Genomic DNA, 16,771 nt, shown 5'->3' on the forward strand with positions numbered 1-16,771 from the left:
AAAGTACCCAGGGAGGATCAGAGAACCTCTAGGCACACCCACAGTCCTGGTAGGAGCACTGTTAGCAGTGCAAAGGGGAGGCACACCAGTAGGTCTACCTTTGACCCTAGTGGGCTAGTTTAGAGGGTGTCCAAGAATAGGAACAGATCCTTCTCTGCTCACTCTCACACCTCCTCAGTATATAAGGGGACCAACTGTTCAACTCCAGGGAAAGATTCCCTAGACAGGGAACTAAGGCAACTGAGGATGCAGGAGGCCAATCTGAGGCTGCAGGAGCAACAGCTAGCCCTAGACAGGGAGGCCTTGGCAGTGGAGAGAAAGAGGCAGGGTTGAGAATGGCATGCCCCACGGTGGCAGTAACATTAGTTTCAGGGAGCCCAGGGTCAGGGAGGACTCTTTTGACTCCAGAAACCTCAACAAGGTTATTCCCCCTTACAAGGTGGGGGGTGACATGTACAAGTGGTTCACTGCTCTGGAGAGGGCCTGAAAGGTAGAGAGGGGCCCCCAGAGACAGTGGCCTACTATCTTGTGGCTCTCCTTCTCTGACAAGAGCAGGGACAGGCTCCTGACTGTCAGAGAAGATGCTGACAACTACACAGTTTTAAAATCAGCACTCCTGGATGGATATGGTCTCACTACCGAACAATATAGAATCAACTTCCGGGAGACCAGGATAGAGCCCTCCCAAGAATGGGTAAACTTTGTGGACTGTTCTGTTAAAACTTTAGAAGGCTGGTTACAAGGCAGCAAAGTCAGTGACTATCAGGGCTTATACAATCTTATCTTGAGAGAGCATATTTTAAACAACTGTGTGTCTGATTTGTTGCACCAATACTTGGTTGACTCTGGCCTGATCTCTCCCCAAGAATTGGGAAAGAAGGCAGTCAAACTAATGAGAACTAGGGTGAGCCGGAAAACTCATATAGGGGGTGAAAACAAGAAAACAGAAGCAGGTAAGTCTCATGACAAGGTTGGGGACAAAGACAAAAGTAAGGAGTCTTCATCAGGCCCACAAAACTCTTCTGGGATGGGCCTAAAACATCTTCCTCCTCTTCCAGCTTTAAAAAGCCTTGGTGCTATGTTTGCAAAAACAAAGGCCATAGGCCAGGAGACAGCTCCTGTCCTAAGAAAAGCACCAAGCCAACCACCACTACAAACCCCACTTCTACTTCTAGTGCCCCGAACAATAGCCCTAGTGGTGGGACTACTAACAGTAGTCAGTCCAAGGGTGTAGCTGGGCTCACTTTAGGAAATGTAGTGGGGGTTGGTTTAGTAAGGGAGACAACAGAGGCAACTAGTCTCTGATGGGGGCATTAACCTTGTCTACTAGGGAATGATTTGGAGACTTCAGCTTAGGCTGGAGTGGAGTTAGAGGCCCATGCAGCAATGCTGGGCATCTCAGGCCATATCTTTGCCCTGACTAGAGGACAGGCCAGGAGGCAAAAATATCAAGAAAACTTGGAGCCTGGAAAAAAGGCCCAAGAGCTTCCAAACTTTAAGTGTAGGAAGGGCAGAAAGGTGCCCCCTACCCAAACCTCCAGTGAGGATCTGCCCCCGAGGAGGAGGAGTCTACTCCCTTGGCAGAACCTACACCAGAGGAGCTCGAGGCTGACACAGCTAGGGTCTTGCGTAGAGGGCGACCTGGCAGGGAGGAATTCAGTATGGCACAAAACACTTGTCCCACACTGTAAGGCTTGAGGCAGCAAGATGTCCTTCAAGAGGCAGGGGATGTCAGTGGCACCCGCAAAGTGTACTGGGAAGACAACCTCTTGTATTGAGAGCCAAGGGAACCCAAGCCTGGTGCCACATGGAGATTGGTAGTACCTCTGCAATACAGATAATTTTTGTTGACCCTGGCACATAATATTCCCCTGGCAGGTTACTTGGGGCAAAGCAAGACTTGGGACAGACCTGTCCCTCACTTTCACTGGCCCCACATGTCAGAAGACACTAAAGAGTTTTGTCGCTCCTATGTCACCTGTCAAGCTAGTGGCAAGACAGGTGGTACCCCAAAGGCCCCCTTAATTCCACTTCCAGTGGTAAGGGTTCCCTTTGAGAGGGTTGGGGTGGATATTGTTGGCCCTCTAGACCCACCGACAGCCTCTGCGAACAGATTTATTCTGGTGGTGATGGCCCATACCACCAGGTACCCAGAAGCTTTTCCTCTAAGGACCACTACAGCTCCTGCAGTGGCAAAGGCCCTTCTGTGAGTTTTCTTAAGAGTGGGCTTTCCTTAGGAGTTGGTATCAGACAGAGGTACCAACTTCATATCTTCGTAACTCAAAGTAATGTGGAAGGAGTGTGGGAAAACATATAAGCTCACTACCCCTTACCACCTCTAAACCAATGGTTTGGTAGAGAGATTTAACTTAACTCCCAAAGGCATGATCATGGGAGTCTCTGAAAAACCATGAAGGAGATGGAATTTCCTACTGCCATGCCTCTTTTTTGTATACATGGAGGTCCCTCAGAACGGAGTGGGTTGCAGCTCCTTTGAACCTCTGTTTGGATACCCTGTTAGGGGTCCTCTTGCTCTTGTGAGGGAGGGCTGAGAGCAACCCCTCAAGCCTCCTGAACAGGACTTAGTGGACTATGTATGTAGCCTCATATCAAGAATGGCTGAGTACATGAAAAAAGCCACTAAAAGCCTTCAGGCCAGCCAGAAACTGCAGAAGCTGCGGCATGACCAGAAGGCTGTTCTGACTGTTTACCAGCCAGGGCAGAAGGTGTGGGTACTGGAGCCTGCGGCTCCCAGGGCACTCCAGGACAAGTGGAATGGTCCCCACACAGTAGTGGAAAAGAAGGGTGAGGTCACCTACTTGGTAGACCTTGATACTCCCAGAAGCCCCCTCAGGGTGCTTCATGTGAACTGCCTGAATCCCTACTATGGCAGGGCAGATATGACCCTGTTTATGGCCGCTGATGAGGGATAGGAAGAAGAGAGTGACCCTCTTCCTGACCTCTTCTCCAACACTGCAGCTGATAGCTCAGTTGATGGGGTATTTCTTGCTGACTGCCTTTCTGAGTCACCAAAAGAAGACTGCATTGATCTCCTAGGAGAGTTCTCAGAACTGTTCTAACACCTGGACAAACCACATGGTGTGAACACACCACTGATACAGGAGACAGTTTGCCCATAAAAAAGTAAAATCTGTAGGCAACCTGACCATGTTAGAAACTGCATCAAAGCAGAAGTACAAAAGATACTGGACCTAGAAGTTATTGAGCACTTAGAGAGCCCCTCGGCTAGCCTGGTGGTCCTGGTCCCAAAACCTCACTCCCAGAAAGGGAAAATGGAAATGAGGTTTTCTGTTGACTATAGAGGGCTCAACACTGTCACAAAGACAGATGGTCATCCTATCCCTAGGGCAGATGAGCTAATATATATACTGGCATCTGCCAAGTATCTGAGCACATTTGATCTGTCTGCTGGATATTGGCAGATCAAATTATCAAATTATGCCAAACCCAAGACAGCATTTTCAATAATTGGAGAGCATTATTACTTTACATTGATGCCCTTTGATCGGAAAAATGCACCTGCCACATTTCAGAGGCTAGTGAACAGTCTTCCAAGGATTGGAAGCCTATAGTGCAGCTTATCTGGAAGATATAACTGTCTTTAGCTCCACATGGGAGGATCACCTGGTCCATCAGCGAAATGTTTTGGAGGCTTTGCAGAAAGCAGGCCTCACTATCAAGGCCTGTAAGCGCCAGATAGGACAGGGGAAGGTTGTATATCTGTGCTATTTTGATTTGACTCCCCCCGACTACTCAAACTCAGGTGAGAGCCTTTTTAGGCCTCACTGGGTAATTAGAGGCGGTTCATTAAGAATGATGGTTCCTTTGTAGTCCCTCTTAATGACCTCACCTCTAGGAGAATGCCCAAGAAAGTTTGATGGACTGCTAGCTGTCAAAAGCCTTTTGAGGATCTTAAACAGGTCATGTGCTCTGCACCTATTTTAAGAAGCCCTGACTACTCCAAGTTCACAGTCTTCATAGTCATAGTAGTCTACATAGTTCAGACAGATGTCTCTGAGGTAGGGGTTGGGGCAGTGTTATCACAACTTATCACTGAGGGCCAGGACCAACCTGTAATTTTTATAAGCAAAAGGTTGACCCCAGGTAAAAGCGTTGGTTAGCCATAGAAAGAAAGGCCTTTGCTGTGGTCTGGGCCTGGAAGTTGAGGCCATACTTTTTTGACATGCACTTCCTTCTTCAGACAGACGAAAGCTGAAAATTCCAAACTGTTAAGGTCCTCCACATCCCTAGAGGTAATGGACTATACAGTTGAACATAGATCTGGGAGTAACCACTCCAATGCAGATGGACTCTCCAGCTAGTTCCACTTAGACAATGAAGACTCAACTGGACAAGGTTAGCCTTATTGTCCTTCATTTGGGGGGCAGAGGGGGTTCGTGTAGGAAATTACATTCTTTCTTGGCATGGTTACCCCCATTTTCTGCCTGTTGTCAGTGTGTTTGACTGTGTTTACTGGGATCCTGCTAACCAGGACCCAAGTGATTATGTTCTCCCTCTTTAAACTTGGTTACTTAAACCACATACACCCCACATTTGGCATACTGGTGCCCCCATGTAAGCCCCTAGTATATGGTACCCAGGTACCCAGGGCATTGGGGAGTCAGGGGATCCCCATGGGCTACAGCATGTATTATGCCACCCATGGGGAGCCCATGCAAAATGTATCTTCAGCCCTGCCATTGCAGCCTGTGTGAAAGGGCGCTTGCACCCTTTTCACTACAGGTCACTGCATAAGGTCACTGTAAGTCACCCCTAAGTTAGGCCCTCCTATCCCAGAGGGCAGGGTGCAAGTACCTGTGTGTGTGGACCCTGTGCATGAGCATAGGTGCCCCATGAACTCCAGTTCCATTTTCATGGACTTCGTGAGTGCAGGATGCCATTTTACGCATGTACTGGACATATGTCACTACCTATGTCCAGCTACATAATGGTAACTCCGAACCTAGGCATGTTTGGTATCAAACATTTCAGAATCATACCCCAATACTGTTGCCAGTACTGGTTGAATGATTCCATGCACTCTGGAGGATCCTTAGAGGACCCCCAGCATTGCTCCTACCAGCCTTCTGGGGGTTTCTAGACAGCCCACGCTGCTACCACCATCAGACAGGTTTCTGCCCTCCTGCTGCTTGTTCAGCTCAAGCCCAGGAAGGCAGAACAAAGGATTTCCTTTGGGAGGTGGGGGGGGGTAACACCCTCTCACTTTGTAAATAGGTGTTACATGGCTTGGGAGGGGTAGCCTCCCCAAGCCACTGGTATGCTTTGAAGGGCACATTTGGTATCCTCCATGCATAAACCAGTCTACACCGGTTTAGGGACCCCCAGTCCCTGCTCTGGCATGAAACTGGACAATGGAAAGGGGAGTGTTCATCACCACCCCAGGGGTGGTGCCCAGAGCTGCTCCAGAGGGTCCCTCGAGTCTGCCATCTTGAATCCAAGGTGGGCAGAGGCTTCTGGCAGCATCTGAGTGGCCAGGTCAGGCAGATGACATCTGAGCCCCCTCCTGATAGGTGGTCACCTTGCTAGGTGACTAATCCTCCTTTCAGGGCTATTTAGGGTCTTCCTCTGGGGTGGGTCCTCGGATTTGGCTTGCAAGATTCCAGCAGGACTCTTCTGCAACCTCTACTCTGACTTCTAGCCACCAGAAACCAACAATCTGCATCCACGACGTAGACTCTGCTTGCAACATTGTTTCCACAACTCCTTCTAGCTTCTGCAAAAGTCCCCTGGCTGGGCATCCTCTGAGGGCAGCAAGCCTTCAGTCTGCATGAGAAGGAAGAAGGAATCTCCCTTGGAGTGAAGGAGTCACCCCCCTGCATCTGCAGGCACCAACTGCAGGCACCAACTGCAATGACGACTGGCTGCGTGGATCGCCTCTCATCCTGAGCTGCATGGATCTTGCCTCATGAGTGGTGGTCCAGAGCAGTCCTCTTGGTACTCTCTGCCAGCTGTCCAACTTTGGTGGAGGTAAGCCCTTGCCTTCCCACCCAGAACTGTACCCCCATACACCGCATCTCTTGCAGCTACCAAGGCTTGTTGACATCTCCTTCACAGGATCTTCAGGCTCTGTATAGACCCATTCCCCATCACTCCTTTTAATGCACAGCTCTCTGCATGCTTCTCCTGCGGAGTGGACCCTTCTCCAGTTGTGCTGTGTGGGTTCCTCTGCAACTCCTGGTTCCTTGTCCATTGGGTCTCCTGTGGGGGCAACCTTTTGTTTTGTGGACTCTCTGACTTGCTGAGGGTCTCCTCAGGACTCCCCCAGTGGGTTGAGTCCTCTTGGGCCTTGCTGGTCCCCAGCAGTTCCACTTTTGCCTCACTCCGACTTCTGCTTTGCCAAGGCTAGCTGGTGGCTTTTCCATGCCACTGACCGACTGCAATCTTCCTTCCATCTTGCTTGGGATGACGACTGCATCCTTCAGGAACTATTCTCCATCTCTAGGGCTGCATTGCTGACCATCTTCGTCCTACCGTCGACCAACTCCTGGAACCAGAGTTAGATGGGTAGTAGTTCCTGCCACCACCGGACACTCCTGCGACTTCTGGACTTGGTCCCCTTCTTCCACAGGTCTTCCTCTTCAGGAATCCACTGCTGGTTTCTTGCATTTGTGTTATGTCTTGGTGTTGCATTTTCTTTCTTTTAGGCCTTTTGGGTGGTTTGGGGAAAATCCAGTAACTTACTCCTTTCTTCCTGGTCGGTGGGGGTCCTGCATTCGCATTCCATTTTTTTAGTATATGGATTGCGCTCCCCCTATGGTCACTTTTGTCAATTGATATTTGCACTGTTTTCTATTGCTATTTATGCCTATTTCTGACTACTAGTGTACATATCTAGTGTGTTACTTACCTCCTATTGGAGGGTTGCCTCTCTAGTACTCTTTAGTAATTGTGTCACTAATATAAAGTACCTTTATTTTTGTAACACTGAGTGTTTTCTTTCATGTGTGCAAATGCTGTGCGACTACAGTGGTATTGCATGATCTTTGCATGTCTCATAGATAAGCATTGGCTGCTCATCCACAGCTACCCCTAGAGAACCTGGCTTCTAGGCACTGCCTACACTACACTAATAGGGGATGCTTGGACCTGGTATAAGGCGATAATCCCATAGGTGCTCACCACACACCAGGCCAGCTTCCTCACAAAGCAACTAAATTTGGAGGAGAGCATAATCACTGGGGTCCTGATTAGTAGGATCCCAGTGAAAACTGTCTAAGCACACTGACACCAGGCAAAAAGTGGGGGTGCAAACCCAACAGAAATGAATAGAAAGGTTGAGGATTTTAGCGATGTATTGCTGCTACCACAAACCTGCATGCACAAAGACCCACAGTACCAAAAACCTCTAGGAGGGAGGGGTCTTCCATAAGCAGGTGAATGCTCCCCACTGCAGGAGCGAGAACTGATGCCCACTCTCTCTCCCTCCTCCTGCCTTCCCACCTCCCAGCCCCACCCTGAGTGCATACAACAGCAAAAAATAGTGTGTTGTCATATGTGTAATTGGGTTAAAAGGCCTTATTTGCATACTGTGATTTTGCTGAGTACTGATAAGTGTGTGTGAATGATTCCAGTGAGAATCACTGTTCAGGAATTCTTTACTCCTCTGGTGGCATAATCATGGTGCTGTGGCCTGCAGCAATGATGACCACTCTAGAACAGATCTGGCCTGTATTGTCTCTTGAAACGTCAGGGCAGGAAACGGGACAGGGACGCTTAGGTTAGTTTTGTCAGAGCTGTATTGGAAGCACACTTGCTTTATTGATAACTGCGCCCCTAAGAAGCAGCACCTTTAGGGCGTGTAGGAATCAGTTGGCATGCTGCAGGACTGCCATGGTTTAAAGTGAAAAAAGCACGATATTCAGCCTTGGAAAATGTGAATTACCAGAAAGGGGTGCCAGGTCAAATTTAGGATGAACTACCAATAAAAATATACTACTTGCTTCTGCAGACGGGCCGAAACAAATAGTTTTAATAACACTGAAAATACCAGCAATAAGCAGGAATTTCTATGCTTTTATTGGTCAGTTTTCATACTTGCAGTACTCATGTAGGAAAAAATTCCTTCCCATTCAGAAAATTAGACAGCTGTTGAATTTGTGTGTCCACACTACTGTATAGGATACTATAGGGGGAGAGTAATTAATCAACACTTACTGAGTGGTCGAATACTTCAATAGAGCCTACACTTATATTTGTTATGATGGGTGAAAGAGTTGGTCACGTGTGTTACAGGATGCTAATCTCTCTCCATGCAGGGACAGCTTGGCTCTTCTCCAGGTGCGTGCCATCCTGACAGACCTAGGACTGCAGAGTACCTGTGATGACAGCATCATTGTGAAGGAGGTCTGCCAGACCATCTCACAGAGGGCGGCCAGGCTGTGCGGTGCTGGGATTGCAGCCGTGGTGGAGAAAATACGACGCAACCGTTGCCTTGATCACCTCTCGGTCACCATAGGAGTGGACGGGACACTCTATAAATTGCACCCCCAGTAAGTACATTTTCAGTGATGCCAATGGTAAGAGAGAAATGCCCACTCTCTATGTGTTTCATACTCATTTCCTCGGAGGAGACGTGGAGTTGGTTGTCATAATACTTCAGTACTTAGGCCCGTATTTATACTTTTTTTAGCGCTGCATTTGCGCTGCTTTTTTACGCAAAACAGCGCAAACCTACAAAATACAATGGTATTTTGCAAGTTTGCGCAGTTTTTGCGTCAAAAAACGACGCAAATGCGGCGCAAAAAAAGTATAAATACGACCCTTAGTTACTCCATAAAAATGCTACACAATTAGTTCTCCTAAATGGAGTAGGTCACACAACAAAGCTCCGCAACTGGAGTATCCGATGCCTGCAAATAAACTAGGACCATGACACAGCCCTCAACTAACAAATGGGCCATAAATACTTTCAACCAAGGTATGGACCATAGTGTACACCTCACCCCAAACAAAGTAAGCACCATGACAGAGCCCTCTACCAAAGTGTAGCATAAAGCACATCTCCACTCATGATAGAGTTTATAACAGAGCTCACTCAAAGTTTAGTCTATGACAGAGTCCCTTCCAGGCAAAGTAGGGGTATGTATCAGTACCCCCAAACAAAGAAGGAACCATAACAGAATACCCCCACCCAAAGAAGGCACCACAAAAGGTCTCGAACAAAGTATTGTCCACAACAGAACCAAAAGACCAAAGTATAGAACATAACAGCCCCGAAAACCAACATAAGGGCTTTGACAACGCAGAGTCCAGCAACTTTGTACCAAAAATGTTTCAAAAAGAGTGCTTCTACCCCAAAGCAAGCATGGATCATCCACAACAAACACCTAAACAATGATGAAACACTGGAGCAAAATATGGTACATATTACAACCCCTACCCTCTTCACCTGCCAGCCTGTTGAAAAAAAAAGGACCATGCTCAGGGTCTAAATCATTAAAATATTAGTAATGACAGCATAACTCAATGAAAAAAAACACTGTAACAAAATCGTCGTCTAAAATATGGGCCGTGTCAGATCATCATCCTAGTGGTTATGAAGTGAGACATTGCAAGGCCTCTTCTTCCCGTCATCAAATCTCCACCAATAGGATGGTCCTTTACAGTATGTGGTGCTCTAATTCTTTGCCACCCTCGCAAGCATGACTTGCTACACAGCCAGCTATATCGAAAGCCCAAATCAAGACTAATCTTGTTCCTAATAGGACAGCTGTAGGCCCTCACAGCCTTAACTTTGACGAGCCGCTTACTGTTACAAAAATGCTATGAATAGGACTTCGAAGAGTTAACAAGCTCTGGGCAAATGGACAAATAAAACACATTCAGGCCCAGATTTATACTGTTTGCTGCAAAACTGTGCAAATGCAGTTTTGTGGCAAAAAGTATAGCACTGTCTTGTGCCATTCCACAGTGACAGCCAGGTGCCATATAAAAGGAATGGTACAAGCCGGCGCTAAACCTGGGCTAGCGTCTTAAAAAAAGACGATATCCGGGTGGGGGGTGGCGGTAGGGAAGGAGGGGGTTGTGCATCTAAAAACGACGCTAGCCTGGTTAGAGGCAAAAAAAAATGCCTCTAACCAGACTAGCACCATTTCCTGGCGCACAAAAAACATGACTCCTGTCTTAGGAAAGACAGAAGTCATGCCCACCACCCCAACTGCCAGCACAGGGGACAAGCGTCCCTTGGGCATGGCCATTGCACCCTGTGCCATGTAGGGGGCCCCAACTTAGGGGTCCCATTGGCACTTACATTGGTTTTTTTTAATACTTACCTATACTTACCCTACTCACCTGGGATGGGGTCCCCCATCCTTTGGTGTCTTTCTGGTGTGGGCTAGGGTGTTCCTGGGGCTTTGGGAGGGCACCTGTGGACCCATTCCATGGTGTTTAACCATGAAAATGGGTCCCCAGGTCCCCTAAGGCCTGGTCTGACCCAGGTGTTAAATAATGGCTTGCTTTGCACCATTATCTAGCCCCTCCTCCCACCCTTGCATCATTTTAGTATGGGGGATTACATATGGGGCTATGGGGATAGCACCATTTTTTAGATGGGAACGCCTGCCTACTTTGCATCTCATTGTTGCAAGGTAGGTGCACGCATCCAAAAAATATTGCAGACTCCTATATTTTGACGCTAGACACGTCTAACGCCAAAATATAAACAGGAAGTTAGGTTTGTGCCAAATTTGCGTCAAAAAATTAGGCAAATTCATCGCAATTGAAGTATAAATATGGGCCTCAGACCCTTGTACCTCTTTCGATTTGCCACAAAAAAAACACCGACCAACACTAGGACTGGCTCTAATAGCAGAAGCATTGGCTTCAGTACTACTGTTAAAACAGTATAAGGCTGCCATCCTGGCAGAGAAAATGAATTGTCTGGGAGATCCAATCGAGGAAGCAAAAAATCAGGCTTACACACTTTATTCAATTTAGAGTCCTAATTTCTTGATCCCTCTCACTGGTTGCCAAGGGGAGGTTTATCACATGATCTTTCTGACAACTTAATTTGTTTTCATTTAGAATAGTGAAACTATACAAAGTGAGATCTCTCAACTGATAAATGTACACAAACGCTAAATATGTTGCTTGCATCGTGCATTCATCTGAGACTTCCCCTGGTGAAATTCTCACCTCTTTCTCTATAGTTAAGTCTCCTGTGACGGTAGTATAACATTGCTGGGTTAAGTTGAAGTTATTCACTGTTTCTTAGCTCCAGCTCCTGCTTAGCTTCTTCAGACCTTAAAAGCTAAACAGGAGCACAGAATTATGTCCCATTAACGTTAATTCTGTGTCCACCTTCCGCTCATAAATAAATATTTGGGCCCAATTTTAAGAAGATCTAGCGCCTCCTTGCGCTACATTAGTGCCATTTTTTTTTAATGCTAATGGCCCAACGGCTCCAAAATCGCTGCCCCCGATTTACAAAGTGGTGCAATGCATACATTGTGCCTCTTTGTAACCCCTTGCGCCACATTATGCTTGCGCCAGGAATAATGCATGGAAGGGCCATTCCCCCGTTAGGGGGACCAAAAAATGCCACAAAGAAATCTAAAAGATTTCTTTGTGGCATTTTTTGTGGCATTTTTATTGCCTGCACAGAGCAGGCGTTAAAAGGAGGCACACCAATATTTAAAATGAGCCTCAATGTGCTTTGAAGGATTAGCATCAAACATTTTTAAGCTAATCCTGCAAAGCACCAAACTAGGGTCAAAACGTTTGACGCTAGTTGCCTAACTACCGCCGTGGTGCACTGTATATTAAATACGGCGCAGACATGGTGGCAGTAGGGGGGGTTCTAAGGGGCACAAGAAAAGTGGCGCTGCAGTGGATGCAGCACCACTTTTCTTAAATCCGCTGCTTGATGTTTCAGTTGTCCTACGTAGCTCTGTAAGTATGCTCACTTTATGTTCAGTGTCACCAAGCGCACTAGAATTGTGCCCACCTGGACCTTCTCATTGGTTATTGTTTCCACTAAACTGAAACTTTGTCCTTGAAAACGAATTCCTTAAAAAAGTAACACAATCAGTTAGTTTCATTGTATGCTAACAAAATCAACCCACAGTAAGGTGAAGGGTGGATGAGTTCCAAAACATTAAAGTCAGTTTTCTCATGCCTCAGTGCATTTTGTCGGGAACCCGTTGGTGAGGGTGCTTATAGTATCACATTCAAAAATATACATCTTTGAACGAAGACAAAACAGGACATATCTTCAAAACAGTGTTCCACTGCTACCGACCAGAAATGTTATGCAGTTATCAAATACACATATCAATAAGAGAGGTCGGGAAGGCAGGATAACAATTACATTTGAATACCATAACTTGGGCTATTCTCCTATTTAATTCGTGTTGTATTACCATTTAAACAGCTCTTGATAAAAGTTTGGAACAGACACCAGTGGCCAGTTAAAAAACTTTTTGCAATGCCTTTCAGCGTCAATCACCTGCTCCCTCTGCGGGCAGACCAAAATATGGTGCTGAAACTTCCCAGACTGGCATTATTTAAATGGTAATGATGGGTTCATCGGTCTGGTGCCAGAGTTGGACCTCAATTGGTTTGAAAGATCACCTTCCTTACTGGAAGTGATGTCCACCCTGCCAGGCTCCTCCAGATCCCTGGGGCCTGGGCACTTCGTGTAACAAATATTGATGCCTAGCGACTGCAGTGCTACAGCAAATAAACTATTTACGATCTAATACCATATTGACAAGTCGATTGAATATGGGTTTGCAAACCAATTTCAATTTCAAATACTACAAAACCACTCATCTTTTCCTTTCCATTGAGATTGGCTGTGTAGAGTCAATATTTGACAGTTTATCTTTTTGACTCTCCTTAGCAGGACCAATGAGGCCATTTCAGGCCCTGTCTACAATGCAGTCACCTTGGTTTTGCTAGGCAACCCCTAGAAGGATCCAATGAGCTGTTATTTCAGTGGGGTGGGGGAGGAATATGACTGGTGTGTGGATTTTCCAATATAAAATATAAAATGTTTTGATTCGTTGTCAATTGGAGTTCAAGTTTAACTTTCTTTTTTAGGTACACACTCAGGGTTACAATCTGTGTCCTGTTGCATTGGTGTGGGTACATCTGTAAGAGTGCGTCTATCTTGGTGCATGTATGACCTTCAGCTGATCATGTGTGTCTGTGTACCTGTACATGTGTTTACCTGTTTGTACACCTGTGGGTACTTGTATGCCTACCCATAGGTCTTTGCACACTGTATCCTTGTATACGAGTGTCAGTATAATTGTCTGACTTTGCTTGTGATTGCAACCATGTGAGTGGCATGGGTAATGAGGAGAAGTCCTTTTTGAAGACTAATATTTCAGAACTAGGGTCCTTATGTACTTGGATCCCTATTAAGAAATGGTAAATTGCATCAAATAATGATTTGCAATTTGTGATTTCTTCTATGGAATCTACTGGAATGGATACTGTAGTAGTGGGTGCAATTTGCACACTGCCTTCTACCAAATGCATTGGTATTTTATGAACCAACCTATGTGTTAATAGGTTGGTTCACAAAATACTGATTCGAAGTGGGCTGCAATTTGACCAACCTCATTAATATGCATGAGGTAGGTCGCAAATTGAGACCCTCTACAATTGGTTAGAGTCAAAGGCATGTTGGCCAGATGACCAAGTTTGTGATTGGTTTTATGATTCATATCTTTTTTTTTAATATTAAGAACAGCCAGCCAACAGATAGTAAGCGTAGTAATGCTTATAACAAGGGTAAATAAACGTACAAGAAACAAATGACAACACCCCCTGGTCACCCCCAGGTGCTCACAAGCCCCTGCCTTGTGACAGGATATTAACTGTTGTGCATAGGATCCACCTCAGCACTGGTATCGAACGATGTAGGTGGGAAAGGGTTGAGAAAACATAGTAATCTCAGGTATTTAGGGCATGTCAATTCTCAAAATTCTTTGAACAGTAGAGTTATGTATCGTTTCCATAGTTCTCTGTAGGAGTCCTTTTGGGAAGTCAATACTAGGGAAGTCTTTTTCCATACCCGGAATATGCCATCGTCGATAGAGCCAGCCCAGGTGTGTAGGGATTGTGGCAGTACCCCAGTGTGCAAGAATGGTTTGGTGTGCCGCCCTAGTTAGGCCGTATCCATTCCAATCAATTCCATGTGTCGACCTCTGTGGGATTTGAGCAGGAAGGTGAGCGTGTTGGGCAGTCCCACGATCATATACGCATGCAATCTAGGCAGTTGTGTGTCAAAGTGCATGTCTCTGTCGGTAAGGACCAGTACCCAGAATTGTCCTATTTTGGGGCAATTCCATAAGATGTGAAGTAATGTTGCGGGTGACCCGCATTGTCAACAACAAGCTGTACTAACTATAGGGTGGCATTTCTGTAAGCGAGGAGGCATATGTTGCCAGTAGGTAATGATCTTAGGGGCTGTCTCAATACTAGAGGAGTTGCCTGATTGTGGTGAGCTCTATGATGTACTTCATCCCATTCCTTGGGTGTTAGGTGTCTGCCCAGCTCGCAGTTCTCCCAGCGTCTGTGCCCTGGGGTTTTAGGCAGTGGGAGGCATGGAGTAAAATGCTACAGAGTTCTGTAATCATATGCTTATCTGTGGTTTTTGTAATTAGACACTTCTAAAAGATTGTTAGGGGTCTTTGGGCTCCGGCTCACATACTATGGTGAGAAAGCCAGTGTTTGACCTGTAAGTAGTGGAGCCTCTCCATCTCTGGAAGGCAAAATCCCCTTGTAACTGATCAAAGGGGAGAATGCCGTCTACTCTAAAAAGGTAGCCTATAGATTGACTTCCACTCAATTGCCATGATTGGAACATGGTAGGATCAAGTTCCAGAGTGAGATCCGTCTTACCTATTATGAGCTTCAGAGGAGAAAGAAATGAGGACAAGCCTTTGCTCACTGCTACACTATCCCATGCTTTCAGCACTGTCTTGGTGCCCCGGGGAGAGTACAAGCCCCAAGCACGTTGCGACCTCTTCAGGAACAGTACCTTCCACAATTGTGTGCCTGTGACCGCATGGTCCATGAAAAGCCAGTGTTTCTCGGATTCGTTCCTGGACCACTCTACTAGGTAGCGAAGTTGAACTGTGTGGTAGTAAGCTAAGAGGTTTGGAACACCCAATCCCCCCTCCACTGGAGGCTGATAGCTTTGCTCGTGATTCATTCGTAGGCGGCTGTCTGTCTACATGAAGCAGTGTATTGCCTGTTGTAGGGCTTTGATCATTCCAACAGGAGGTTGGATCAGAAGGGTCTGAAAAAGAATGAGAATGTGTGGGAGAGCGGTCATTTTGAGCACCGCAACCCGTTTAACCTCAAGAGATGATACAATCGCCATTGAGCAAGGTCATGGGTGACCTGTCAAAGCAGGGTTCGATAAATTAGTGTTGTGGAGTCAGCCACTGTTGGTGCCAATTGGATCCCCAGTTAAGAGATTGAGGTCGATGACCACTGTATTGGGAAGCAACGGGAAAGTTGCGCTTCTATGGGGGAGGGGACTGAAAGGTTGAGGGCCGAACATTTGTGGATGTTGATCTAGAGGCCAGCAGCTCCCCCGAACAGTTCTGCCTCCTTCAGAAATGCCAAAAGGGCAGTAAGAGGTCCATCTAAGGCTACAAAACATAATTGACATAAAGGCTGATGGCATGGTACTCCCCGGCGAATCAGATGCCTATGATATTTGGGAGGTCATGCACTGTTTGGGCAAAGGGCTCCATGTATAGCGCAAACAACAAGGGTGATTTCGGACACCCCTGTCGTGTCTCTCTATGAATTTGGAAGGAGGACTAGGTGTGGCCGTTCACTCTGACTGTCACTCCTGGGTGGCCAATTGCTCAGTATCCGGGCGCAAACCGCGATCCAAAACCAAAGTGGGCAGGTGTTGCCACCAGATAGGGCCACTGGATGCAGTCAAACGCCTTTTCGGCATCTATGGCCAATAGCTGAATTTCACATTTGGAGCGCCTAGCATTGTCAATTATATGAAGGATTCTCTTGGTATTATCACTGCATAGCTGATGTGGAACAAATCCTGCTTGGCCTGGAGCTATCAGGCTGGGCATAAATGGGTTCCGGTGTGCTGCCAAGATGCTAGTAAAGAGCTTGACTTCGACATTGAGGAGGGAGATGGGTCGGTAGGACATGCACTGTTGCTTGTCTTTCCTGGGCTTAGGGATAACGACTATGGATGCCTCCATCATGGATGCGGAGATGGTAGAAGGACCAGTGACTGAGTTGTGATTGAGTTGTATAGCCAGGTTTACAGTGGGGCCAGTGGGTTGCAGAACATCTTATAGAACAGTGCTGGGAAGCCATCTGGTCCTCAGGGGTTTCTGGCGGGCTAAGGCCGATATCACTTCCTCTATGCTGATTGGGCAGTGTAGCTCATCTGCTTGTACTGTTGTGAGCCCTGACGTAAGTGCACTGTAAAGGTAGCTGCCAATGTTATCTGTAGGGAGGGACTAAGCTGAGTATAAGTCCTTATAGAAGTTCTGGAATTGGGAGACAATGAGATCATTACTCTCGACCTCTGAGCCATCAGCTTTCACCCCCGCCTTGACTCTCGTGGCTTGTCGCTGAGCACAGAGCCTATTGGCCAGATGCCACCCATATCTATACCCCCCCCCACAAGAAAGGAGTGATTGAGGCAGAGAAGGGAATACTCCATTTTGTCAAGGTCTAAATCCATGAGTTGTTTCCTAGCTACCTCTGCCCGTGCATCGGTATATGC

General features: G+C 46.7%; 1 protein-coding gene across 2 annotated transcripts in view; it reads left to right on the forward strand.

The window, feature by feature from the left end:
* The window catches only part of HK3 (hexokinase 3), a 296,343-nt gene that overhangs the window by 265,106 nt on the left and 14,466 nt on the right, over positions 1-16,771 (forward strand). For both annotated transcript variants that reach the window (XM_069244551.1, XM_069244552.1), the window contains one exon: positions 8,298-8,531. In XM_069244551.1, the coding sequence (XP_069100652.1) occupies positions 8,298-8,531 (234 nt within the window). The remainder of the gene's footprint in view (positions 1-8,297; positions 8,532-16,771) is intronic.

The sequence above is a fragment of the Pleurodeles waltl genome, chromosome 7 (assembly GCF_031143425.1).
Source record: "Pleurodeles waltl isolate 20211129_DDA chromosome 7, aPleWal1.hap1.20221129, whole genome shotgun sequence".
NCBI classification, from domain to species: Eukaryota; Metazoa; Chordata; class Amphibia; order Caudata; family Salamandridae; genus Pleurodeles; species Pleurodeles waltl.